The 27,133-nt window shown below is 51.1% G+C and overlaps 1 protein-coding gene and 1 long non-coding RNA gene across 3 annotated transcripts; one reads left to right on the forward strand and one right to left on the reverse strand.

Moving 5' to 3' along the window:
• The first annotated feature begins 2,559 nt into the window (after positions 1-2,559).
• On the forward strand, positions 2,560-27,133 carry Igfbp2 (insulin like growth factor binding protein 2). The gene is made up of 4 exons (XM_047546809.1): positions 2,560-3,083; positions 23,822-24,051; positions 24,712-24,852; positions 26,635-27,133. The coding sequence occupies exons 1-4, from the start codon at positions 2,663-2,665 to the stop codon at positions 26,797-26,799; spliced, it is 957 nt and encodes a 318-aa protein (XP_047402765.1). The 5' UTR covers positions 2,560-2,662; the 3' UTR covers positions 26,800-27,133.
• LOC124980839 (uncharacterized) lies at positions 4,093-11,358 on the reverse strand. 2 transcript variants are annotated; one of them, XR_007107884.1, is made up of 5 exons: positions 11,305-11,358; positions 7,234-7,334; positions 5,449-5,704; positions 4,699-4,891; positions 4,093-4,204 (listed from the first exon to the last, which is right to left on the reverse strand). It is a non-coding gene; the product is annotated as an uncharacterized LOC124980839 (long non-coding RNA). The 2 variants fall into 2 exon arrangements; XR_007107883.1 differs by having other exon boundaries at positions 4,106-4,891.

A 27,133-nucleotide genomic window follows, 5' to 3' on the forward strand; every position in this document is an offset into this window, starting at 1 on the left:
ACAGTGCAGTGAAACTGTGTCAAAATAAAAGAAAAGAAAAAGAAAAAAAAGGACTGGGGATAAAGTGTCCCTGGGTTCAATCCCCAGTGCCAAAAAAAAAAAAAAAAAAAAAAAAAAAGGAAAAGGGGTCTACCAAGGTTATTTTTAGAATCAGTAGTTTTTATTCATTCAACAAACACTGAGAGTCTACTAGGTGCCACAAGATGTTTCTAAATTGCCCAGGCTGACCTTGAATTTGTGATCCTCCTGCCTCAGCCCCCTGGGTAGTTGGGACTGCAGGATTGTGCCACCACGCCCAGCTAGGCACTATATTTTAGACCCCTGGGTTGGTCATTTTGGTAGCTACTAGCCATATCTGTTACTGAGCATTTGAATTTTGGCTAATTCAAACTGAATGTTGAAATGTGCTATAAGGGTAAGGCATATCAGAAAATGAGGATTTAGTATGAAAAAAATGTTTTATCTCTCAATGATTTTTAGTGTTGACTCAGTAAAATATTATTTGGGACATATTGAGCTAAAGTATATATATTTTAAAATGGATATAGCCTGTAATCCCAGTTGAGGCAGGAGGATCACAGATTTGAGGGTAGCCTGGGCAATTTAGAGAGATTCTTGTCTCAAAATAAAATTTAAGAAAGAAGGGTTGGGGAAGTAGCTCAGTGGTAGAGCATTTGCTGAACATACATGAGAACCTAAGTTCAATTCCCAGTACCGGGCGGGGGAAAAAATCACTTTTTTTTTTTTTTTTGCTATGTTTTAAACGTGGCTTCTAGAAAATTTTTAAATTGTACACGTGTCTCACACTTGGAGTTTACATTAGATTTCTATCGGGAAGTATGGGGCCATAGCTGTTTTTACTCAGAAGGAACTCGGTGGATGTGATCAGTGGATGCATGTTACCAAGCAGGCGCAAGACACAGGGGTACATGGAGTGAGGTGACCAGGTGGCTCCCTGAGCCCATGTGTAGTTTCTTATGTACAATCTGTACTCTACATAGCTCTAGTGATCGCCAGAGGTCCAGCTTTGTCTATTTTGCTCCTGTACTCAAACGTGCAGGCTGCATCCCTGCTGCCGAACCAATGAAGCCAAACCTCCACATGAGTCAACTGGATTTCCTGCCAATCCCTTAAGGCTCCTTCAGGCATCAGCTCTCTGGAGGAAGTGGACCGACTTTCCAATGTCTAACCTCACTTTCCTGTTTCAGTGTCCTTGCTTTGGCTGGTCCCTACGCTTAGGGTGCTGTTGCTACCCCTTCATTTCCGCTGATAAGATTTCCAAGCTCCAATTCTGCCTCACCCAGGAAACTGTCCTCTCATTCCGGAATCACCTCTTCACCTGAACAGTTCTTTCTCAAAGCCAACCAGTTTTACCAAATTCATCCCCACAACTCTTCCCCTCTTGGTTCCTTAAGATCAGGAACTTGCCTTCCTGGAGGTATCTAACTCACCTTCAGGGCCAGGTGCCACATGATTAGCTGCTGAACTGGATCAAATAGGCTGAGTACTGAAGTTGGAGTGGAGTGCTGGAGTCTGGGGAGGAAGAATGGCATGGGAGGTACTGGAAAATTAAACCTGGACTCAAGGAAGCTAGCATAGTGGTCCATCCCTCTGGAGACACTCTGTCTGGCAAGGGTCACGTCCCAGGAGATGGGTGAATAATTAAGGCTGAGTCCACCCTGGAATGACAGGGACTTGCGGGGCAGCTTGGTTAGTGACTCAGTAAACCAAACAGAACAATATACGCTATGCTCGTCCATCTGCATTATTGGAGAGAGTTTTAATTGGTTCTATGTCAGGGCTTTCTCTTACACCTAGGGGTCTGATCCGACCTTTCCAAGACCCCGGTGGCAGGGCGTATCTCCAGAAGCAAATGCCTCCGGATTTGTGGAAGGTGGTCGCGTCTCTAAGAAATCATTAAGAGGAGGGGGTTGGGTGAGAGGAAGGGAGAAGGGTTCTCGGGATCTAAAAATCGCTTTTCGGGTTCTTACATATTGTAGCCATGAGTTCCTGATTGGGTAACTGCAACGGACGCTAAGAGGGGCTGTTTGGGGACATCCTAGTCTAGAGGGGTCTGAACTCCTCAGGACGCACCCAAGGTCATGGTTCTGAGCAACGTGTCAGGAGGGGGTGATACCCCGAGGATGGAGGGAGTTGATGCAAGCACCGGAATCTACTTGAAGGTCAAAATCGTGCCTTTGTGTTTCCCTAACGGTTAGTTCACTGCGGGCCGTAAGGGATGCGCGCAAACTTAAGTCCTTTCAAACTGCACCAAACGGTGACAAAAGCACCGGCTCTTCCCCACTCGCACGCCTGTCCTACCCAGGCTCGTAAGTTATTCTTACTCTCCGGAGCCAGCGAGCCTCGGCTAGAAGAATCAGGAGCGACAGGATCGGGGACAAACGGGACCCTAGAAGCAGGGAACCTAGGCGGGGTGGGCGAGGGGGCGTGTGCGCACGCACGTGCCGGCGCGCAGGAGTGCTGGGGGAAGGGGGTGGTCTCCGAAAGGGGGAGGGGAGAAGGCAGGGGGCGGGGAGAAGCAGGCTTTTTAGGACCCGGCTGCGGCGGCGAAGGAGAAAGAAGCGGAGGAGGCGGCTCCCGCGCTCGCAGGGCCGTGCCACCTGCCCGCTCGCTCGCTGCTGTCGCGCTCCCCACCGCCAACATGCTGCTGAGACTGGGCGGCCCCGCGCTGCCGCTGCTCCTGCCGTCGCTGCTGCTGCTGTTGCTGGGCGCGGGCGGCGGTGGCCGCGGAGTGCGCGCTGAGGTGCTGTTCCGCTGCCCGCCCTGCACGCCAGAGCGCTTGGCCGCCTGCGGGCCCCCGCCGGACGCGGTGTCCCGGTCGGCCGGCGGCGCCCGCGGGACCTGCGCTGAGCTGGTCCGGGAGCCGGGCTGCGGCTGCTGTTCGGTGTGCGCCCGGCTGGAGGGCGAGGCGTGCGGCGTCTACACCCCACGCTGCGGCCAGGGGCTACGCTGCTACCCCAACCCCGGCTCCGAGCTGCCCCTGCAGTCGCTGGTCATGGGCGTGGGCACTTGCGGAAAGGGCCGGGACGCCAAGTACGGCGTCAGCCCGGAGCAGGTTGCAGGTAACGCGGAGTGGGGCAAGTAGTTGGGAGAAGCTCGGAGGGCAGCGGGGCGGTCGGCCGGCGGCCGTTAGGAGAGGAGTGTGCGGCAGGACCTCAGAGACTGGTGGAGCCAGCGCTGAGTCCGTGGCCAGATCTGGGGCGACCGTTGAGGGCGGGAACCCGAAAGTCAGGCCCGGAGTGGGGGACTGGAGGTGGACAAGCGGAGGAGTCCTGGCTACTAATTCAGTGGGGATAAATTGGGAGAGGAAAGGCAAGGTAGTTGCCACAGCCTTCCCCGGGTGGGCCGTACCCTCACTTTTATTCTGGAGGGGGGATTTACTGGGGAGGAGGGTGTCGGTCAGACCCGTGGGAGTAGGAACTTGGAGCTTATTTGGGGCACAGCTTGAGTGGGTGACCGCCAATCAAAGGATCCCGGTGGGAACGCTACTGGGAGGCCCAAGCCACCGGATGCTGGTGACATCGGAGACCTCGGGTGAGGAGGGGAGGAGGCACCGGCGCACTGAGAGACCCTTCCTTCCTTTGGGGTTTTGAGGTGGGAAGAAAGGATTTGGTGCTTTTTGTAGGGTGAGTTGCGGAGAGCAGTTAAAGAGAACGCTGCTGTCTTAAACAGAATGAAGGGGGCTATGTTGGATGGAAAAGTAAAACGGGAGGGGGGCGTATTAGGGAGGCGTGGAGGAGACCCCGGCAGTTGAATCCATGTAACTTAAGCCGGATCGCCGGCTGCATTCCCAGGACCCGGGCAGCCAGGATGTGCGTTTAAGCATCTGGGCAGCGGGTGGGGAGGCGGGAGGAGCCTGGGTGGGGGAACGACTGTTACGTGAGCGGTGTGATGCCCCCTCCAGTCGAGGGAACTCTTTTATCCTATAGGATGAGGAACCTGGGGCTCTTTGTTAAGGGGCCCTCATCCCTTGCACAAAGTTACTTGAAGGACTCAACCAGGCCATCAGGAGTTTTGTTTTTTTTTTTTTGTTTTTTTTTTTTTTTTTTTAATTTACAAAAGGCATCTGCCCCGTGGTCTGGAGGAAGCTGTAATTCTTTCTTTCCTTTTGGAGATCGTGGTGATATGTGTCCACTCTCCGCTGCTGTTTAAAAAGCAAGCGAGTCTGACCAAGTTTTTCAAACTGAAAAAAAGTGGGGGCTGGGGGAGAAAAAGTGCGAACATTCCTTCTTGCTTCTCAGCGTCTTTCTAAGGCCCCCTCCCTCCACGCACACCGCGGCCTCCTTCCTCTGGCTTGCTATTGTTTTTCCCCCTCTTCTCCTTGAGAATGGAATTAGGGGTCAGAGTTTGAAATCTTTCTTCTATTTCTCTGGCACATTTTGACCTTGAGTACTGAGTAAGGTAGGGCTCCCTCTAAGTGGAACCCCTCTGTTCCTTTCTTCTCCCAGTCTGCCTTGAAATTAACCCTTCCCTCCTGCTTCTCTTAGTAATAATAAAAGAAAAAAGAGAGTGAAGTCCTCTCCCTGTGGGACACCGTCCCCCAGTCCTGAGACCAGTCCTCCCCCATAACCTCTGGCACCCCGGAGTCCACCCAGGAGGTTTTCTGCAATTTCTGAGCTGAGCTCAAACTAAACATCTTCCTCAGCAGGGCGAACTTTTCCAAAGGCCTCATCGAACCTTTTGGATTTTGACTGTTTTAACAAAGCGTGTGGTGTGTTTTCTTCCTCGCCGTTTTAATATTTTTTCCACTCTTCGTTTGTCTTGCTGAACTTGAACTCCACTTCTCCTGCTTCCTAGATCCATGAAGCAGGTGGGGGTCTTCAGCCCTCAACAGATGCAGGAGGGAGGTCCCCACTCCACTTCTTGTATCCTGAAAGGGGGCGGAGGTTGTCAGGGGAGCCCAGGGACAATGGGGTGAGTTCATGGGAAGAATGTCACTCTGGATTTTCTGCCTGGTTATGGGACTCTTTCCGCCAGCTTGTCCCAGCTGCCTCCTCAGCCTTCTCTCGGTGCCTGATGCCTTCTACATTTTTCTCCTGTGCTCCAGTATGGGAAGGTGGGGGTAGAGGGGTAGGGGTATGGGCTGGGGATGGAAGCTGAGTAGGTGACTGACAGCTGGAGTGGCTGAGCCAGGAGTAGGGCTGGGGAGGGGGCCCTATGGGGAGAAACCTGGGCTGGAGGGGTGCAGGGAAAAGAGGGGGCAAGAATGGAGGCTTCTGTGCCTGGGAGAGAGGGTCTCGGGCTGGGGCAGGGACTAGGGTCCCTGTGTGGGCAGGGTGGGGCTGCATGTACAGAGATCTTACCCCTGAGTCTGCTGCCTCCTACTCTGCATCTCCCATCTCCTTCTCCCGCCTCTGAAGAAGGAGCCCCCCACCCCCAGCCTGCATTCCTCTTTGAGCAGGTTGCTTTTGAGAATTTTAAACATACCCTCTTATTTCGAGGCAGCAAACCCCAGCAGTTCCGGCTTTACTGTTAGCTCTTTTGTCTTTGTTCCCGGGACTCAGGGGCTGTATTGCTGGCTTCCTGGGGATGGCAGGGATGCAGGGGGTGGGGGTGGGCACATCGGCAGCAGAAGTGGGTGCTGGTGAGCCTGCATCCCACCCTGGAGGATAATGGCCTGGGACTTGTTGGTTCACCGAAACTGAGAAGTCAGACGCTGGGGGGTGGGTAGGGGTGGAGAGACCTGGGAGAAAAATGAAAAGGACATCCTGAGGTCTGCCTGAAGTTCAGACTTTGAAACTATGTGAGTGTGGAAGGTGGTGGAGTGGGCAGAGATGCCTAGAAAAAAGTCTGAGTGGGGTGGGAGTTGGCGGGCAGACTTGAGCCGGGCCAGGCCCTTCAGAATTTAGGCCTGGCTGGTTCTCTGCATCCCCAGCCTCCATCCCTGCCGGGTACAATGAAGGGGATTATGTTGAGGGGCGGGGCTGCCCAAGTGGCCGTCTGGCCCTCTGCACATATGAAGGTGCTATAGAAATGCGTGGTCATTCCAAGTTCTGGGCCAACAGGCAGGCAGACCCACGAGGGTGAATGAGTGAGGTAGCAGGGAAGCCTCTGCATCTGCAGTTTCTGGGGGAGAGGAACCCGGAGAGAGGCAGGCACTGATTTACAGTGGTTCAGTGCAGCTTCAAAAATGGGGGGGGAGAAAGCAACGGGACTTCTGGCTCAGAGCACTGCTTTGCATCTCGTCTTGCATAAATTTGCATACCGAGTTCAAAGTCGTAAAATAGACTTGGGAATGAGTGGGACCCACTGTCACTGATTGTTAACACCACTACCTCCCGCCTCCCCTCCCCCCTTCTGGACAGAACTTCCTGAACCAGCTCTGCTGAGCTGCTCCCCTCAGTCACCACTGGGCCAGGCTGTGGAAGAAGGTATTGGGGGAGTTGAGGACAGCAGCTCCAGGGTCCTGTCTCTGGACTCTGAAGTTCCTTGGTTAAGAGACCAGGCCGGGCATGGCTCTGTGCACCCAAGACTTGGAGGCAGGGCCTATCTGCCAGGTGGTCAGGTGGTTGGGTGGTTGAGGGCTGTGTGAGGCATGCTGGGGTATCCTCTCAGTGGCCAGAGTAGGCTGGGACTTGAAGCTTTTGCATCAAGAGTTCTCTTCATTTTATTTTATTTTGTTTTTGGTGTTGGGGATTGAACTGAACCCAGGGTACTCTACCACTGAGCTACATGTCCAGACCTTTTTATTTTTCATTTTGAGACATGGTCTCGCTCAGTTGCTAAGGGCCTCACTAAATGACCAAGGCTGGCTTCGAACTTGTAATCTTCCTGTCTCAGCCTCCCAAGTTGTTAGGACTGCGTGCCTGGGAGGAATCTTCTTGAAGTTTCCCTACTTACCTTCCCCAAATGCTCGCTGTATCATTCCCTTTGTGTAGTAATAATGACCCGATTCCTTAGACCAGATATTTGAGGACAAAAAAATCCTGCATAGCAGTGTTAAAGCCCCTTACAAAAACAGGGCTGAAGGACAAGGCTAGGATAGATGGGAGAGTCTAGAGAGAAGAACTTCCTGGTTGGTGTCATGAGCGTGTATCTACACAGTGTTCTTTTGCCATATTGGACTACTGACTTTCCTGGCAGGCAAAGGGAAGAAAGACTCTCACTGTGAGCCCACCTTAACCTTGCGCTTCAAAATAAAAATTTCAGGCACTTCCTTCCTTTAAGTTAGGGAGTCACGGAAATTAGTCCAGTAAAAGTGCCATGGATTACCTGGGAGCTCCCGGAGAATATCTGGTTACACATCTTCAGACGTTTGCTGGTTTCCCTTGAGAATCCCTGTTCTCCAGCCCGGCAATCAGCATGACCACTCTCTGCCATGGAAATGGGACAAATTGTTCTCAAAACGGATAGAGGAAGTTTTGAAAGTTCTTGGAGCTCATGGAAGTACCCATCTGGAAGGGAAGGGCCTGGCTGCTGAAGGGAATGAGGGAGGAGCAGAAAGCACCAGGCTACATCTTCATTTGGTTTTATGGTTGGTCCTCTCACAGGGTACAAGAGAAAAGAAAGCCTAGCATTTTTTTTTTTTTTTTTTTAAAGGAGACCTCATGCAGGCTTCAGCCTCTCTTTGTGTTCCTGGATCTCCCTTCCCTCCCTTGCCTTCTGCCTCCTGCTCTTTCAGTCCCTCTGGACCATTCACCTCTCCCTCCCCATGCTGAAATATGTGCTCTGGGCTAAGTGGATAGGCTTCAAAGTGGCATGAAAATATGTTGGCCCTACACTTCCTCAGATCCTGTCAGAGGTTAGACCACAAAGATGACTAGAGATTGGAGTATTGGAAAAAACTCAGGGACTTGAATGAGGCTTGTTGACTGGCTGGGCAGGGGACATGGCACTTTCCTGCGAAGGGGGTCAGTACTAGTGCTGCTTCTGCTAAAGCCAAGGCACAGTTGGAACTGCACTTTGCTTCACCAGGGGAGCTGGGGATCTGGTTGGCAGATGTTCCAGGCCCTCTGCTTCTCCTGTTATCTCTGGCCAGTGTTTTCCTGAGGTGGCAGCCAGCCATCAGGAGACTGTCCGCACATCTGTCCTTCATGCCTGCTTTGTCTCCTGTCTCCTTTCATTCCTGTGAGGCGAGGGAAGCTTTGCTTCCTCCATCTCTCTGTCTTTCTGTGGTGCTAAAAATTGAACCCAGGGCCTCATGCATTCTGGCATCGGTCCTTCCATCTCATAGGTGTGAACACAGGCTCAACTGAGGGACAGGAGCTGAGAGACTAACCTGGCTACATTCCTCCAGGCCCCTCTGCCTCCGTGGCCCAGTAAGGGGCTGGGCTCTTGGCAGCAAAAAGCCTTTGAGCCTATGGGCCAGAAGTTGATCCTGGACACCTGCCATGTGCAGGTGGTACCGACAAGCCATGGTATGTCTGCTGGATTTTGATGATTTGCATTTTCTTGACTGTTTTGAGAGGCTCAAGTCCGAAACCCAGGGAACTTCAAAAATGTTAAGTTGATAGTGTGCAGCTGCTAGATAAGAAAGACAGAGTGGTCATGGAAGTCTCTGGAGAGAAAGAAGAGTTGGTAGGCAGCAGAAGGGAAGGCAGCCTGGCCTTTACTATCGGATTGACCTGGTGTCAGGATGCGAGGACTGGTGAAGTGGGGATGATATTTTCCCCTTCAGGGGCATAAACTGTGACAGTGGAAAGTGCCTGGCACACATTAGGTTCTTCCACACATTAGCAGCCTTGATCTTGGCAAGTAACCCTCTCTGTCACTTTGGTTAATTGGCACCTGCACCCACAAAGCCCGAGCCCCTGATTTTGGTAATGAGTCCCTTGATTGCCATCTCTTCCACTATAGAGTGCGACTGTCCACACCTCTCTGACCCACTTTTATAGGTTGTAGTGAGGTCCTTTATGGAAAGGATAATGAAACTGTATTTTAAGTACAATATAAAACCAGTTGATAATAAATAAAAGGTTTCAGGGTAGCAGGCTTGCATTTTTTATTGGTGAGTTAGGCAGCAAACACTCTGGGGCCTACATCCTAATGTCTGGACTGACCATTCTTGGAATGAAGTTTGTACTTCACTTTAGTGCCCAGAATAGAGGTGGGAGGGACAGAGATGACCCAGAACTTGGACACCTCGGTTCTTGTGCCAGCTGTGCTGCTCATAAGCAAATGACAGAGGGTCAATTCTTACCTTCTCCTGGCCAGCCATCCCAGGGACCCAGCTCTCCATCTGCCAGCATCCAGAAGACTGGAGATATCTGAGGCACCTCTGGGTCTGGGGCAGTACAGGTGGGGAAGGCCCTTTCCCTGTAGGTGGCCCTCTCAAAGAAATCTGCTCGTTCCCTGGCTTCAGAATAATGGGGTCAGGTACAATCCAGGTGGCCCTAACACACTTCAGGCATACACGACGTTCCAGGGTGTGCTCAAAGCCAGTGAGGGTCTTGTGGAGCCTGCTTCCTGCTCCAGGAAAATGGGCCTTTCAAATCCGGCCTCTCTGAGCCTAGGGTGCCAGAAAGTTGAACGTGATCCTGGCAAAGGAATCGGATGTTCTTTCCAGAATGACGTTTTCTCACTACATCGACTCCAGAGTTGACCTCACTGCTGAGAGGGGGAGCAGCATCTCATTTTGCGGGAGCTGAGGGGTTCTCTTCAGGAAAGCTGGGTTGGGGAATGTTTGCTGAGGGCTGGGGGCCTTTCTAAGGTTGGATTCCAGAAAGCCCAGTGTGCGGGGGTCTGTAGGTATTCAAGCATCCAATGGAGGCAGTGGCCCAGGATAACAGAAAAGGTAGATGCAGGAATCTTTGGGGTCAACATATACTTAGGGTGAAGTCCAGTCCAGTGGAGACAGCATAGGATTTGCCGTTGGGAATTTGGGATGGATAGTCTCCTTAGACTCTCCGGGGGACTTCATGGAAGAGCTCATTTCAGGTGGGGTGGTAGATCTAGAGAAGCAAGTTGGTTTTCTGGTCTGGAGTAACCCCGCCTCCACAGTGAGCAGGATGAGTGGACCATCCCCCACGGCCCTCTTCCTCCTTGGCTCCTGGTCCCCCTTTCTTTCCCTGCTTTAGCCACTCCTGTTCCTTAACAAAGCCAAGGAAGATCTGGGCTGGCTCAGCCCTGGGTGTCAGTCAAGATTCAGGGAGACTGTTCAAAAGCTGGCTCCCCCGGAAAGAAATACAGTCAACTGTAGTCAGGAATTTTTTCCTCCCCCCCTACCTTTTTTTTTTTTGGTGGTGGGGGTGGGGGGTTTGAAACCCTGGGAGCCCTTCTGGCTTCCAGCCCCACATCTCTGCCTGGTGGTTGGGAAGCAGGGCAGGACTGAAGATTGGGGAGAAGGGGGCAGGGGCTGGCCAGTCTCCAGCTGCCCGGCAGAGGCATTGGCCCACAGGGCCCCGTGAAGCTGGCCTGGAGCGAAGCCTGGGGAGGTTCTAATTAGTGGCGGGTGTAGGTGTGTCAGCCTGTGTTCATTCAAGGAACTGAGTGAGCCAGGAAGTGAGGATGGGCGGGAGACTGCCCCCACTCCAGGCCCTGATAAGTTGGGGGTGGGGAGGCAAGCGGTCTTCACTGTGTTTGCCCTGATGAACTGAGATGGGGTTCTTCCAGCTGGAGGGACCCAGGTTAGGTTGTGGGGGTGCAGAGCTGCTGGCAGTACGTGAAGGGTGCCATCTCACGGAGCAGATAAGACAATAATTGAAGTTGCTTTGTTCTGGCCATCTGCTTCTACCAAAGTGGCCATTGTTTGATTTTTTTTTTCCCCTCAGCTCCATTGTAGCCTCAAATTCTCCCCACTTGTCAGATGAAGAAATCAAGGCAGGCTGCATTCAGGTCCAAGTGCCGGGACAGGCACGGGTCTCTGCATTCTCACCCCAGGGCTCTATTCCCCCCCAACTCCACTTGCACAAAAGCGGGGAATCCTATATTGCTTCTTGGAAAAACCCCTTTTCCCGGGAGGCAGTAATTAAGGCCTGACTTCTCAGAGTGTTTCTTTATGCAGCTCTGCAGGGAGTCTCTTTTAGATTTGTTGTCTTTACTTCTGGACAGAGAGGCCAGGGGGCCTCTGAATGGGACACTTGCTTTTTGAAATGCTGAAGGCCAAGAAAAAAATGAGAATGGCCATTCCCCTGTACCCTGTGCCCAGCCCTGTGACTCTGAAAACCCCGGGTGGCAGGGAGGGTGTGCTGGGCAGGACGCAGTGGGGAGTGGGCTGGGTTTATGGGGCATAAAGGCTTTTGAATTTGGGTGGGACCAGCTGCCAGTTGATTGACAGCCTTCTTCCCTGGGAAGACGGGGGCCCTGGAGAGAGGGAGAGCAACAGCACCGAAGTGTTGGGCTTACCGGGCTTGGTAGAGTCTGTCTGATGGTGTCAGTGACCGGATGCCCTTCGAGTTGGTTGAGAGCTGTGAAACTAAACAACCCCAGTTTGGTTTTGGCTCTGTCACTGACTACGTGACTCTGTGCAGTTGGCTTCCAACTCCATGACTTTATCAAGCGTGAGAGGGGATAAGAAGTTATCAATGTCACGTGATTACTTGACAATGCAACGACGTTGTATATACAAACCAAGGAGCATAGAAAGTCACAATTAGATGACACTGTACACATTCTGACCCTCCCTTCCTTCTCTCCCTGAGCTTGACGTAGCAGGAGAAGGACCAAGGCCTGTGCACATGTTTTCTGATGGGTCATCTTGGGAATCCTGTCGTGGGGTGTGGCTACCCAGATAGCTGTATTTGTTTAGGAAAGTTGTCATTGAATCCAGAGTGCACAGTCCAAGGCTGAGGGGTTTCCACTGGGTGGTCATGGCCGTTGACGTTGTCTTTTCTTATGGTTTTACCAAGAGCTTGATGGCCAAACCATGGTCCATTTACACCCCAGTAGTGAGCATTCTCATGGAAGCTCTGCTGGTCATCTCTGATTTGGTTTGCTGCTTTTTAAACCAAGACAGCGGAGCCAAGAAGGGCGACGGATGTGATACTGCGTCAGATCAGACACAATCAGTGAACTTTTAGTCAAAGAAAGAGAAAAGCATGGTGACCTATTTAAAGACACTTATTTATATTCAGGACACTTCTTGTGCTGGTTTGAGAGTGTGGCCGGCAGTCCTGGACATCTTTGCAGATTTTAAATTCCTTTTTGTTCGGTTTGTCAGGTTGGCATACCTAGGAGCAGTGTTAGCAGAAGAGGCTCACAGAAGAGGAGGGTGGAGGAGACAGGAGTTGCCGGGGAGGCTCAGTCTGTGTTGCTCTCTGGGAGCTGGGCTGAGGGGTCACATCATCCGAACCAAGTGTAGGAGGGCTAGAGATGTAGCTTGTAGCTCGGTGGTTGGTGGAGTGCTCACCTGGCTTGTGTAAGGTCCTGGGCTCCATGCCCAGTATTGCCAAAAAGAAAGTGTAAGGGACAGTGGTCCTGGGAGAGGCAAGTGTCCTATCTCAGGCTTCTGCATGCTCACTGCTTTTCTTTATCTCTCTATTCTTGCTGCTGTGGGGTCTGCATGGTGAGGGAGAGGCCAGAAAAAGGAGAAAAAGAATAATGTCACAAGGTACACTTAGAGGTGGGATGCTCCTGGCTTTTCTAATGTTTAAACTGGGATTGCATACATCCTACATGCAAGCTAGCGGACCAACTGTAGAAAGCAGTTGTCTTGCTAGAAGGGGACAAAAAAAGCGTTCTGAAAAGTCAAATATAATCTAAGAAGAATCCATGTCAAAAGAGATTGTCTATTCCTCAGATGCAAATAAACAGGTGACTCTGAGCCTTTTGGCTAGGGCCTGGGACGATCTTGATGTTAAATTATGAGATTCTTTTGGGATGAATAAAGTCACAAAAGAAAGGGAATCGAGTTTGCTAGATATTGGAAGAAGGAAGCATAGTCACTTCCTCCCAGAAGAGCAGATTGAGCACATGCACTGTCTCCCCACCTGCCCTCCTTTGGTTAAGTAGAATTTTTTAAAGCTCTGTGGAAGCTAAGACCCAGCTTGAGTATTCAAGAAGCTTCCATCTTTCAGAGGAGACAGGGAAATCAGAGACTTGCTGCTTTCCACCAAGAGACTCGGGATAAAATTCTGCAAGGAAGCAGAGTTGAATTCCTAGGATGTGCTGGCCAGTGATGCCTTTCATTGACCATCAAGTGGACCTTGGACGCTTGCTGACCACGTTGTCCATCCCCCTTACTTCTCAAAAGGCTCCTGAAACTATACCAGAAAAAGTCTATGATTTTTTTCCTGTCTACAATTTGTTTTTGTTTTTTTCTCATGAATCTTAAATGGTTTCTAACCTGGATCTCTCTTATTTTAGTTGAAGCTTTTTCTCTCTGGTGTTCTGGGAGACAGAACAACCATCTCCTTCCTGTTGAGTGTTACTGGCTCTTGGGCATCTCCACCACTCTGTCACCCTGTGAGTGTCCCCCCCTCCCCCAGTCCCTTGGGGCTGCTCTGAGCCCATCCCATGTCCATTTTCTGGCATGAGCCATCTTGAGTCCTTCCTCTCTGTTCTCTTAATTCAGTGACCCTCTTCTGCTCTTTATGGGTCTTTGCCTTGACTCATTTCCCAGTTTTTCGTGGCACAGAGACATAGCCAGGAACCCATGACAAGCTCTGATTTGTGGTCAAGTGACCTGGTAACATTGCATTAGCCGGTGAAAGTTGTGTTGAAGTCGCCGTGTCACCATTGTAAGGCCCTCTTCCAGGGGCACTTCCCGTTTAATACTTGACAAGGAAGGCGAGGGATGGACGGCCTGAGAAGTGACTTTGTATATTTATTGATTTATGTTTGCAGTGCTGGGAATCAAGCCTAGGCTCCCACATGTGGTGGGCGAGAGCTACACTCTACATCCCCAGCTGCAAGGGGCCTTTTTGAAAATGTAGAAAAGTACCAAGAACAACATAATAATACCAATCTACCACCTAGAACTGCAAGCAGTGACTATTTTGTCTACTGGCATGAATGCTCAGCTTTTATTTTTCTGAGCTTGACAGATTCGCATGACATCTGATGGATGGTCGATATCACATATTTGCATACATGCACATATATATAAGGCATACACACAGATGATGGATGGCCAACATTCAGGTTGGTTGTTCTCCGAAAATAAGTTGAAAATGCACTTGCAGGGTTTCATTTTCCCTGTTCACATTAAGATTCCGAGATCGACTTGTTGGCACCCAAGGATGGAGCTGGTGTTGCTCCATTGCTTTACTCTATTCATTGCATTTATTCATTCACCTATTAAAAGACTTTCTGGTCAGGTTGCTGATAGTTCTTTGCAACTACAAATAATGCTGTAATGATCATTTTTGTGCATGTGCTTTGTCAGGGGCGTGCTTCCTCTTCTCATCATCTCTGGTTCAAGTTTGTACCAATGTGCACTCTACTCTCTTGGGCCTTCACCAACTAGGCCACCTTGCCAGGTTCCCAGATGGCTTGAGTCCGAGGAGAAATGTTCGGGACCCATGGGAAAGAGTGAAAGCTGATAGTGCTGTTTGCCATCTTGATATCAGTTTCTCTGGCTCTTCAAGGACAGCGCAGCTTGCACAGCCTCAGAGGACCTTGGCTGAATTTTGAGCATGCTTTTGTTTTCTCAAACTGTCTGCCTCAGCCCTGACCCTCCCCAGGTCTTTGAGATTCCAGGAATGACCCTGGTGTTTGTAAAGCAATCCTTTAGAGTGTGCACAGGCAGGGAGGCTCTGGAGAGGCCCTGCCTTCTCTGTTCACTCGGGGAGCCCGAGATGAGACGGCAGTGTGAGGGCATGCTCTAGAAATCTCCATGACACCTGGCCAAGAAGGGCCTCTCTGTGTGTCCAAGCAAACACATGTGTCTGTTTACAAACCATGAGCAAGTGTGTGGAAAGAACTTTTGAGGTCGGGTCTTTGTGAAGTGTGTACGTGAGGCAAAAGCTTTTGAAAGAAGAGGCATCTTTCTCCCCTCACCAAGGTCTTCAGGAAACCCAGATCAGAGAGAATCACAAAGGAATGAGGGCCCTGGAAAGGCCAGAGTTCAAAATATGGGTCCCTTGGCCCTTGCCCAGGTTTGCCGTCTCTGGATCTCTAGGTTTGGGTCCAGGGAGATTTTTGGCAAGTTCTTCAGATGATTTCTGGTGGACAGCTTCATTTGGAAGCCACTGACCTAGTCTCACTCCCTGAACTTACAGAGAACGTGCCAGAGCCAACCCCAGTTCAGCACTGCCTGGCACCAGTCAGCGTCCTGGGATGGTGGAGTCACAGTCAGAAGCTTGATTCTCTGGCTGTCGGGCAGTGGCGCCCTTCCTGCCCTTCTAGAACTGTTTGGCCCAGGCTTTGAACCTGAGTCAGTGTTCCAGGGAAATTCACCAGAGTTCAGGCAGGGAGGGGACTGCTCGGCCAGGGGGCGGGTGCTGCGTCCTGTGCTCTAGGCGGTCCCCCACTACACAAGGGTGGCGCTCGTGTCTCTGGCTCTGCTCAGCAGTTTTCTGAGCTCTTCAACCCTCAGCTTAATGACGGTGGTCTGTGGGAGCTGGGAGCTGGGCCCTGATTAGTAGCTGAGGGGACATGTGGATACCCCACATTCACAAAGCCGTTTCCTCCCACGAGGGGGACTTAGGAGGAGGTGCCACCTATTATGCAGTGACTGGTCTGCTGGCCAAGGAGGAGTTTTCCTAGAACGTGGTGGTGTCTGAGACGCCAGGCTTTGCTTGGCTGGCTCCCTTGCAGGACACTGGGCCCAGGGGGTGGGAAAGGATGGGAAGGGAGTTTGGAATGAAATGAAGCTGGGTGTCGGCAGTGGGTAGGTGGATCCACCAAGTGGGAGAAGGTCCATAACTGAGCTGCAGTGTGCCCTGGGGGCGAGTCGGCACCAGGACAGACATCCCATGCATTGTGCAGAACTAGTGTGAGAGGCCGCTGCTGCCTGTTGCCTCTGACCTTTTGAAAAAAAGGAGGGGAAGACACATAAACAGTGTCACTCACCCAGAGAGACTAAGGTCCTCAGGTTAAACTTTAGCTCAAAAAATAACAAACAGGACCCTCTTTCTAACCTCTGCCTCCTTCCCCACCTGCAGCGTGGCCTGAATGACGAGTCCCAGCCCGTCGGTGGACTGTGTTGCAGAACACGGTGGCCTCATAGGTGGAATTGGTGACTGTAATCAGCCATCCAAAGGGATCGGCTTCGTGTTCCCTCCAACAAAACCCATTTCCTGTGTGTGTTGGCCAGTGTCCCCTCGCAGGCGTGGCAGTTAGGAGCCACTGACCCTTCCCCTCCTTTTCATTCTCTTCCTTACTTTCCCCTAAATTCTGTAAATAAAGTTAATTTAGGCAAATCCAATTTTGCCCAAGGATTTCCATCAAATGGTAGAGAGCTCTGATATTCAGCACCATAGAGTTTATAAGAACTGGACTGGGGTTGTGGCCGAGTGGCAGAGCATGTGCTTAGCATCCGAAGACCCTGGGTCCCACTCCCAGAGCCATTAAGAAGCAAGGGCAGGGCCAGGGTTCTGTGTCATTGCTACAGTGCCTGCCTAGCACGTGTGAGGCCCTGGGTTCCATCCCTAGCACTGCAAAAAATCATAGAAATAAAGAAATGCAAATAAAAAGTAGGATCCCCCCTCCCCCAGACCTTGGGAAAACAAGTGACAAGATAACAGACATAGCACAGAAGAAACTCTCCCTGAAGTACTAAAAAGCAGAATTCAAACAACTAACAAAATTAAGTTTTAGAAGAAATATCCAGAACTGGGGATATAATAGCCTCAGCAGCAGAGAACTTGCCTAGCACTCTTTAAGAAAGGTCTTGGGTTCAATCCCCAGCATCGGCCCCCTCTGAAAAGAAAAAAAAGAAATAAAGAAAAAGAAGAAAGAAGATCCGAATAGTTTTGAAAACTCTAACTCATTGTTTTCCTTGCATTTGGGGGTTCTGCAGGTGAGGTATCATCAACTCATCCCTGTACGGAGCAGATATACTTTTCGTTTATCCATTTGACAAATAGATCATTTGTTCACTTTTTCTAAAACTTGATCTTGTCCCCAATGATGGTTTAGGTGAGGATAAGAATAAAAGTGTATCCTGCTTAAATGGTAACCATCATTTAAGCAGAAATATTAGTCCCGTTTTTCAGACTTGAGAAATTCGAGCTCAAATAGATTAAATGGTTTGGCCAAAATAGTGGGGGAATGGTGGGTAGCAAAGCTGGAATTTGGGGTGCTTGGTTCCTGATGTTCTTGGCCCATTTGAGTTTGTTAATGAATTGCCCACGCCATGGATATTTACACACGTAAATATATTTTTTCCAGTACTGGAGATCAACCCAGAGCCTTGCGGTGGCGGGCAAGAGCTCTATCACTGATCTGCATCCCAGCCTTGCTGTTGATGTTAATGGACAAGTTGCCTGGGGAGGAAGAGGAAAATTATGGTTAGAATATATTCTTTTGCCCAGTATATGTCAAGGTTAAGTGCATTTTGGGAGAAGTTAATAAAGAAGGAGCCTCGTGAGTTCTCTACCAGGGTGGAACCAGGAAAGCAGCCAGCAGCATTTCACTCCTCTGGCCCAGCACTCAGGAGCAGTCCTTGAAGGGCTTCAGATACCATTACCTGCAGCAGGAGGTGAGTGCCCTGGAGGCAGGGCAGGTCCAGGGCTGGATGAGAGCATTACACTGCCGCAGCTCTTAGGTTTCAGGACAGCCATGCAGTAGGAAAAGGTTGGAGGATGGTTAGGATTTCTTCAAAATAATTAAAAGAAAGGGAAATACGTTGATCTGTTTGGAAGATGCATGATGTATAGGGGGAAATGGCTCATTTTCTCACCAGGCCTGGATAAGGACCAATGCCACACACTCCAAACAAGAAGGCTGGTTTTCGATTCTTGGGGCCTCTTTTCCTGAGAGTGCTTTAAGGTCTTCTGTAGATGAGGAAAGAGGAACTTCCAAGTGAAGCTTTGAGGTCACAGTATAGCACTTGGAGAAGATGAAGCTCTATAAGACACAAGAGTTTTTTGTTGTTAATTTGTTTTTTTTCGTTTGTTTGTTTTTAGTACTGGAGATTTAACTCGGAGGTGCTTCACTACTGAGCTACATCCCCAGCCCTTTTTATTTTTTATTTTGAGACAGGATCTTGCTAAATCACTTAGGGTCTCACTAAGTTGCTGAGACTGGTCTTGAACTTGGGAACCTCTTGTCTACACAAAGGAGTTTGATTCATTGAATAAGGTCACTGATGCTACAACCAAACAGGATTACATTGGGGGAAAAAGGGATATGCCAAATTAAGTTTGAGCACCATTGTATTAATGCATAGAGGTGGACATAAAGCTCCTTCTGCTGGGTATGAGCTTCCAGTGGGCCTCCTTGGGGTGGGTCAGAGGACAGTTGGGGGGCCTCAGGCTTACCAATCCTTAGGGAGAAACTCAAAGGCTCTTCAGGGGCCACAGAAGTCCCTATTAGTTATCTTTAAGCCCGAAACCTTTTTCCACTGATGTCATTTGGGTTGCCAAGAATCATGTCTTATGGTGGCCTCTGCACCATAGCCTGCAGAGCTGCATAAATAAGTGGTTGTTTAATAAATATTATTCTGGACCTAACTCTCTTAGGCAGCAAAAAAATGCAACTTGGTATTTTTGTTCCAAGGGAAAATTCCATCTTTAGCTGGAACTCCGCATCTGGAATGTTTTCCTGCAGTTTGCTTCTAGAAGAGAATGTATGGGAGGAACTTCGTAGATGTGACCATGCCCTTGTCAGACTGAGGTGGAGGCCTGGCGGGGAGAAAATGGAAGCAGCTGGCAGCCGACCCCAGTGCTCCTTCCCATCCCCGCAGCCACAGCACTGGCATGCAGTGTCTCCTGGGTCCTCGCAGTAGTCCCCTGAGCTGGATGCCACTGTCTTATGTTACAGACGAGCAGGGGAGGCACGGAGAGCTTCAGTAGCTTGTCTGGGACTGCAGAGCTGCATGGAAAAGCTGCAGTTCAGACTTTGGGGCCTAAATTCTTGGAACTCCTTGGCTGAGACCAGTAACAAGATGGCAGGGTTTTTCTCAGCCTCTGGTCTGTTCTGCTCTCCCAGGAGACGTTTAATTTCTCTTCCCTGGACTCCTACTTCAAGATGCGTTCCGAGCTGGTCACTGGACTCGGGTCCTGAAGCTTGTTCCCTGGAGAAGCGGTGCCGGGCCGCCTTCTGAGAGAGCCTGCGTCAGCAAACCGGCGCGTGGATTTCCTCATCGTGTGGGCGTGTTTGTCGGCAGGGGCGAGATCGATATGAAATGGAACGAAACATACCCTTGAAGCCAGGTGGCCCCTGTGAGGGTGGACAAACTGACCTTCACCTCAGAGAGATTGGGGACACGTTAGGACAGGATGCCAACTCTGTCCTGCCAGGAGAGAACTTCCCAGTTGACGCCTGTCTTCGGGGACCTAGAGCCAGGGTCTGGTTATGGTATTCATGGGCCCCGGACATTTTTGTCTTTGTGTGCCCCTTCTTCCAGGGAAGCATTTTAAGATCATTTTATGATCATTTTTCTAAATGCCAGCGTATCAATATGAGATATTAAGACTTTTTGATTAAAAAGTTTATTTTTTTCCTTCTGATTTTAAAATAAATTAAAACACTTTTAGGCACCCCAGCACTGTGCTTGCTTTGCCTGATGGATAAGTCCCCCGGCCTCCAGGCCTGAGCTCACATTTGTCTCTCTGTGCGCCTCTCTTCAAACGTTTCCAGAGGTGGATGGGAGCTTTCTGGCGTTGATTGTTGGGTTGATCTCTGGGACTCAGCCGAGGGATGCTTCTTTGACCACTGTCTGTGGTACCAGCTCTCAGGAGGGTTTGGGGAAGAGGGAGCAGCAGGCAGAGTACCCTGGGATGCTCAGGGAAGGCCTCGAACCCTGCTGTGGACTAGAGTGGCTGGGGATGGAGGGTCTTAGCCATTGTAGGAGAACATCGTGGAGCTAGATGTGCCAAGTGTGGGCCCTGGAGTCATCCCAGGGCTAGGAGCTTCCTGGCCTTTGGATTTGAATTCAGGTTGACTCCAGTGATTCTGGACCTGGAGTCAGTTTGTGATTCCCAGGTGCCATTTGGCAATGTTCGAAGACGGTTTTGGTTGTTCCAACTTGAGAGGGTGCTACTGGCATCTGTGTGCTAGAGACTAGGGACACTGCTCAACATTCTGCAATGCACGGGCCAGACCCTATGACAAAGAATTATCTGGAACTGTCGCTGCTGCTGTTGAGACCTCAATCCCAAAGGACGCTGCAGGCAGTGGCAGTGGGATTGGGTGAGGGGAGCTGCTCCTCAGACGCTGCAGGTGAGATAGCTGCCTTTTCTTTCTTTAGCCAAAGAATATGCAACTACAGCCATCTTGGAGACTGGCCTCCTTGGCCCAGTCCTCAAGGTGGGCCTCTTCCCCAGAGGGTGGAGCCAGGTGAACTTGTGAGTCATAGGCCTAGAGCCCAGAGTAGAAGTTTCCAGAAGTGGTGAAACTATGTTGTCCCAGCAGATTCCCAGAGCCCTGGTCTTCTTTAATTCCGTGGTGTCCAGTCTGGAAATGGTGTGGAGGTCTCCGGAAGAGAGGACGCCAGCTGGACAGGACTCTGAGGAGTGGTGGTACTGAGGGAGATCTTGGGAGCAAAGGCTTGGGTGAGGGTGGCTGGGAAGCGGCCGTGTAGGTGGGACTTTCCTAGCCACCTTGTTCTCTTCCTCCTGTGTCCCCACTGTCTGTAGTGGGGAGAGGTAGGAAGCTCGAGATCCTTAGCCAAATCCAGGTAGAGAAGCTGGTCTGGTAGTGGGAGCAGTGAGGCGGGTGCTGAGTCCCCCGCCATGGCAGCATCTGCCTGGCGCTTCCGCAGTTAGTTTTAAGGAGATGGAGACTTCTCTGTGGAAGTGCATTCCTACCTTCCAGGAAGGCTCATCTTAGGCCTGCCCAGGTGCTCTCCCTCAGCCTTCTGTCCACCACCTCTGTGTCCACCTGAGGAAATCAGGGGCAGTCTTAATTGTTGACCCTTGCTGCATGGCCTAATCCCAGAGGGTGACCCTGTGCAGACCTGCGGTACAGAGGAGACCTCTCCTCTGCAGCATGACGGGGTGACTGGGTGTCTCCATTCTGGGCCACCTGGCAGGCAGCTGAGCAGGAAAACCCAACCTGCTTCTGGGACCTTGGATTTCTGCTGCTGTCTACCTTGAAGCCCAGAAAGGGGAAGATGGGATGGAAGAGGGGAGTTTGGGGCCAGCTGCTGGGTCTGATTGAACCAGGGTGGAACATGATTCTCGTCAGCCTAGGTGCAAACACTAAGTCCTCAGCCTTCCCCTGTGGTGGCGCAGGGGCTGATGGAGTGGGATTTAATCTTGTATGATTTCTGGTGCTATTTGGACTCTCCAGAATCCCTGGAGAAATAGCCCTTCTAGATGGAAAAAGTGTCTAGGTTTGGGTTTGCATAGTTTAGATATTTCAAGTTCTGCCTTTCTAAAGCTTAACAATTTTGGATAAAAATCTTTTTTAATGCTGAGCACTGAACTCTCTCCCCTTTGGTGATATCCCAAGGTCATTATCATCAATAGAGTTTTTGTTTGGGGCTAGAAAACATAGAGATCCCCATGGGTGATCAATGGGTGCGAGATTGTTTGCTGTGCGTGACATACTCACAAAGTCCTTCTTATGTCTGTTTGTTTTTGGGTTCCTGGGATTGAACCCAGGGGCTCTCTACCCCTGAGCTACATCCCTTTTTATTTTTTATTTTGAGACAGGGCCTTACCAAGTTGCTGAGGCTAGCCTCAAATTTGTGATCCTCCTGCCTCAGCCTTCTGAGTTGTGGAGATTAAAGTCATGTGCCACTGTGCCTGGCCTGTTGGTTTTTGAGTGTCCTTTTCCCCTCCTGTCTTTGGATACCGCTTGTCACTGTCTGCACATATTCCCTCTTCCTCTTTTGAATTTCATTGATTTTAGTCTGGTGAACTTGGACGGCAGACATCCAGAAGACAGGCTTCAAGGTCTTCCTGTGATGGTTCTGCTCAGGTCATGTGGAAAATGCCAAGACTTTAAAACGCTCGGACGTAGCGAGAGCTCTTTTGGTGCTCAGAGTCATGTTTTCCTTTGCTTCCTGGTTCTTGGTCGGGTTCCATGTGGCCGAGGCAGCAGGTAACAGGGGCAGTCTCCATCACCATCAAAGCGATAAGCACGAGCAACGCAGTGTTTCTGTCCCAAGCAGTTTTAACTGCTTTACCTACAACATTCTTGCAGTAGTTCTAAAGAAAGAACTATTATTATCGAGCCATTCTGAGTTAAGAAAGCGGAGGCACAGAGCAGCTATGTGCAGGGGAAACATGATAGAGAAAGTGGCAGAACTGGGCTTTAACCTGAGTAGCCCACCTCGTCAGTGCAGCTGCTGAGGATGCTGGGCCGGTCAGTGAGAACCCAGAGTCTCTCTCTGTAGGGAAGGAAGGGGAGGGAAGGGCTGGGTCCAGTGCCTTTAATGTTCCTGGATCTTAGAGACCATGCAGGACCCTTCACCAAGTGCTTTTGTATCCCTGGTACCTGGCGCTGCAGCTGGTGTGAAAGAGGCGACCGTCCCTTGGCTGAACACAATTCACGGCAATTCAGAGGGCAGTACGACTCCCATTTGGTGGCTCTTTTCACCATGCAGCACTGCCCAGGAGGGACCCGGGCTGAATTCTAAAGGCACCTCCATGCATTCCATGCCTCATCTCAAATTCTTGTGTAGAAATACTTTGAGAGCCATTCTGTTTTGTGACTAGGACTCTTAAGTTTTATAAGGCACATTAGAGGGGGAGAGAAAAAGTAATATTTGTTGAAAAACACGCCCTTTGCACCCACCTGGATCTTGCTGGGACCTGCAGACTTAGGCTCTGGGCCGCTTGGTCCAGGCTGTTTGTTCTTTATGTGTCTACAAGGGGCTGGGGCTGGGTTGTGGACTCCCTGCCCTTGTAGAGCATGCTGGAACTTGTTTCCTTGGTTACAACTCCATTCAATTCTGTTCCTCTTACCCTCCTCAGCCAGAGTGAGACTGTGATAGCTGGGGGCTACACTCAAGGTCCCCTCTACCCCGGCTGTGCACACAGTAGGTTTAAGAAAGTCTGAAGAGACTTGATGTTCCCTGGACGGACATCTTGGTGAGGACTTATGCCCTGTGACAAGCTGCTACTTCCAAGTCCAGGAAGTCATAGTGCCTGTTCTTGGGGCTTCCACTGTGATGGGGTTGGGGTACAGTGCACAGACTTGGAAACAAAAGAGTCAGTAGGGCAATGCTGTGGCAGCCTAGGAGCAGAGCGTTATGGGAACTTCTTGGCAGGGAGATGGAATGGAATGCCTGGAACTGGTTCTGGCTGACCTTACACTCCTGTGCTGGACATGCCCAGTCATCTTTATGGCATGAGTTTTTAATCAGTACCTCTCAGACTGTAAGTGACGAAGAACTGAAACTTGGGGTTCGTGGTGGGTGAATGTGGGGAGTTCTGATGGACTCCAGAAAGGACCTGATTCCAGCCTTGGATGTGTTCGTCCTTGCTGTGCTCCTCTGCTCTATCCAGGTCTCCTAGGAGGGAGGCAGAACAGAGTAGGAGGGGTCCCTGTTACATTTCTGGAGCCACACAGCCTGGGTTCAAGTCCTAGATCCATCACTTAGCAGGTTTAGGATCTTAGTCAGGTAACTGGCCTTTGTGAACCTCAACTTCTCCATCTGTAGCAGCTGGGGAGGTGCCAATAGGACCACCAAGGGTCCCGTGAAACACGTGGAGAGTCCACGTGGATTGCCAAGCATGGGCCGTGGGATGTGGGTGGCACTCATGAGGTGTTGCTGATCTCCATTCTCCTTGTTGTTAGGGTCCAGGAAGGCCTGGCTCCCGGGGAGATTGTACCTAGGGCTCTTCCTCCCTTCCTCTCTCTGCAGACAATGGAGATGAGCACTCCGAGGGCGGCCCAGTGGAGAACCACGTGGACGGGACCATGAACATGCTGGGAGGTGGAGGCGGAGCCGGCAGGAAGCCCCTCAAGTCAGGCATGAAGGAGCTGGCTGTGTTCCGGGAGAAGGTCACTGAGCAGCACCGGCAGATGGGCAAAGGAGGAAAGCACCACCTCGGCCTGGAGGAGCCCAAGAAGCTTCGGCCACCACCTGCCCGGGTCAGCGGGGGTCAAGTCTGGCTGAGGGGGAGGGCGTGGAAAGGGAGTCTCACGGCTGGGGAGGGCACCCATGCTGACCCACATGCTGAGCACCTGTTGGCAGAGCACCTTTGTTCCCATGCCTCTAATGTATTTAGTGACCTTTGGGCTGTAAAATGGACTCAGCAGGGTTTCTTGAAGTTTCTTGCTTCTAAAACCTCTGCATTTCTGCTTGGCTTTGGGACATAGGTGAAGAAAATTGAGTCCAGGGATGGTGAAGCTTGCTCACCCTTGCTGCAGTGTCTCTTTCCTCTTTCTATCTGAGTCTTGCCGTCTCAGGTCTGGGCCCTGGTTGGATTTATAGCAAGGAGAGACACTTGGGCCGTGGGTTTGGTGTGGACACTCTGGACGTGGCAGGAGGGCCCATTTTGACCTGTTAATGTCATTATCAGATGGAGAAAAGCAGTGGAGGAGTGCAAATCACATGCATGTGACTTTCTTTAGGGATGGGTTGGGCATAGTGAGGTCACTGGATGGGTCGTCATTGGCCGGACTTACTAGCCTGGTGGCCTTGGGAGTCTCCGCCCTGTGGACGCATTGCTCTGGAGACCACGTCCAGGGCTGGGGTTTGCGTGCCCGTTCTTCTCACTCCGAGTGCGCTCTGTGCTCACCTGCCTGCAGACCCCCTGCCAGCAGGAGTTGGACCAGGTCCTGGAGCGGATCGCCACCATGCGCCTTCCAGACGACCGGGGCCCCCTGGAGCACCTCTACTCTTTGCACATCCCCAACTGTGACAAGCATGGCCTGTATAACCTCAAACAGGTGAGTGCGAGTGCTAACCTGGGCCAGAGAGGCTGCTTCTCAGCTAGGGGCCCTGGCAGGCCTGGTTCCTGCCCCATCTACCCATAATCCTTTGAGGTCTGAGAGCTGAGTTGAGATGACACAGGCTTCTGTAACCATGGGGATGGCGATGGCAGTGCCAGCTGCCAGACCAGGGAGTGTGGGGCTGACTCCACTCTCCCAGCCACCAGCCAGTGGTGCTTGGTGTCCAGGTGGGGAGGGCTTAAAGGACCCATCTCAGTTTTTACAGTCACCTGAAGCCCATTCCTGGGCCCACACCCAGAGACCGATTCAGTGTGTTGGATGGGGACCAAGAGTTTGCTTTTCTACATGCTCCCAGGCAATCCTGATGGTTGTCCGTGAACCACATTCTCAGAATTGTCCATTTAGACCTTTGTCCAAGTAGCTGCTCTGGTTTTTAGGTATCTCAGGGGTGAGAATTGGGGATGGAGAAACACCATTGAAAACATTTCCAAAAAACGGTACCAGAACATCATTCTAAGTACATTGGAGAAAGTGGAGGGAGTTTACCCAGGAGCCCTTTGCCCTCCTGGCTTCCCCTTTCTGTATTCAAATGATCAGTGTGCAGTATTTGCAGTATTTCCCTCTTAGATTCTAAATGTTTTCCACATAGACACATATGTGGCTTATCACTTCATAGTGATGAAACATTGATCAGTTGTCAGTTGACTGAGCCCACCCCTGGCTTCCACCTCCACATCCCTTTTATAGGGAGGAGTATGCAGACATTTCCTGGAGGGATGAGAGGGAGGGGGAGACAGTGCTGTCTGCAGCTCTCATTCCGTTTTCAGGCAGAGGTTCTCAGCTGCACACTGGGATTTTCCAGGAGCCTTGCAAAATATGGATGCCTGGGCTTACCCCCAAAATTTAGGTTCTGTGGGCCAGGGATACTTTCTCAGACAGGGTTTTGAAAGCTCTCTTGGTGATCCTGGGTGGGTGTGTGGAGCTAGGAGAAGGGGTACAAGGCTCTGCCGATCCCTTGGGGGTCTCACTCCCCCACTTCCTTCACCACACAGGCATCTCGCCCCTTGAAACATTACTCTAGCGTTCAGAGCTATTTGTATATCTGTCCATCAGATGTACGCCTCTTACTTCATTTGGAGCTCAGGAGAAATAGTGATTGCTTCTAATGAAAAACAGGCTGTGTGCTGTACCTGTGGGTGACTAAAGAGATCCCTCAGCATGAGGAGTTAACTTATGGTTTAGAGTGGGGACCCTGGAAGGCGCATGCTGGGTTTGAATCTCAGCTCTGTTCCTTACTAGCTGTGTGACCCTGGGCAATTTTTTTAGCCAGAATACTTCAGTCCATCGACTACAAAGTGGGGATAATAATGGTACCTGGTTCCCAAGGTGGTGGTTGTGAGAATTGTGTGACTGGTGGTATAACACGTGACACACACTTACTTTTATTCTCACACTGGTGGGACCTCCTTGAGGGTGGTGGGAGCTGCGTCTTTCCTGTGGGAACCTCAAAAGACAGCCTGGCTGATAGAAGAGGTCCCCCAGCCAGCAGCCTCGGCCTCGCTTTGAAGCTTGTGAGCCAGGCAGGCTTTGGGGTCTGCCTCAGACCTACTGAATGAGGATCTGCATTCTCAGGATTTCCAGCGCACCTCGGAGGCTGAGACCTGCCGCCCTGCAGCGTTAGCTCAGCTCAGGGTAGCCGTGCAGTAACCCCCCGAAGTACGGGAAGGAAAGTGAGTGGCTGCTGGGCGTCTTCCAAGGTCTCCTCTTGTCTCTTCTCAGTGCAAGATGTCTCTGAACGGGCAGCGTGGGGAGTGCTGGTGTGTGAACCCCAACACCGGGAAGCTGATCCAGGGAGCTCCCATCGTCCGGGGGGACCCCGAGTGCCATCTCTTCTACAATGAGCAGCAGGAGGCTGGTGGGGCTCATGCCCAGAGGGCACAGTAAGCCACAGTCAGCTGGTGCCTGGCCCCCCACCTCTCCAAACACCGCGGAAGTGAAGAGTGCCTGGGTGGTGGGTGTGGGGGATTCTCCAGCCATTTTGACATGTATTTATATTTGGAAAGAGACCAGCACCAAGCTCGGCACATCCCCCTCTGCCTGCCCGCTCCCCGGCTGGAGACCCTTGCCCCCTCCTCTTCCTGCTTCTCCCTGGGGAGGAAGGGAGGTTGTGCTGGGGGAGCCGGGTCAAGGTTTGGGCAGGGGTGGGGGAAAGAAATTTTTATTTTTGAACCCCTGTGTCTCTTTTGCTTAAGATTAAAGGAAGGAAAATTAAAGAGTG

The sequence above is a fragment of the Sciurus carolinensis genome, chromosome 3 (genome assembly GCF_902686445.1).
Source record: "Sciurus carolinensis chromosome 3, mSciCar1.2, whole genome shotgun sequence".
NCBI classification, from domain to species: domain Eukaryota; kingdom Metazoa; phylum Chordata; class Mammalia; order Rodentia; family Sciuridae; genus Sciurus; species Sciurus carolinensis.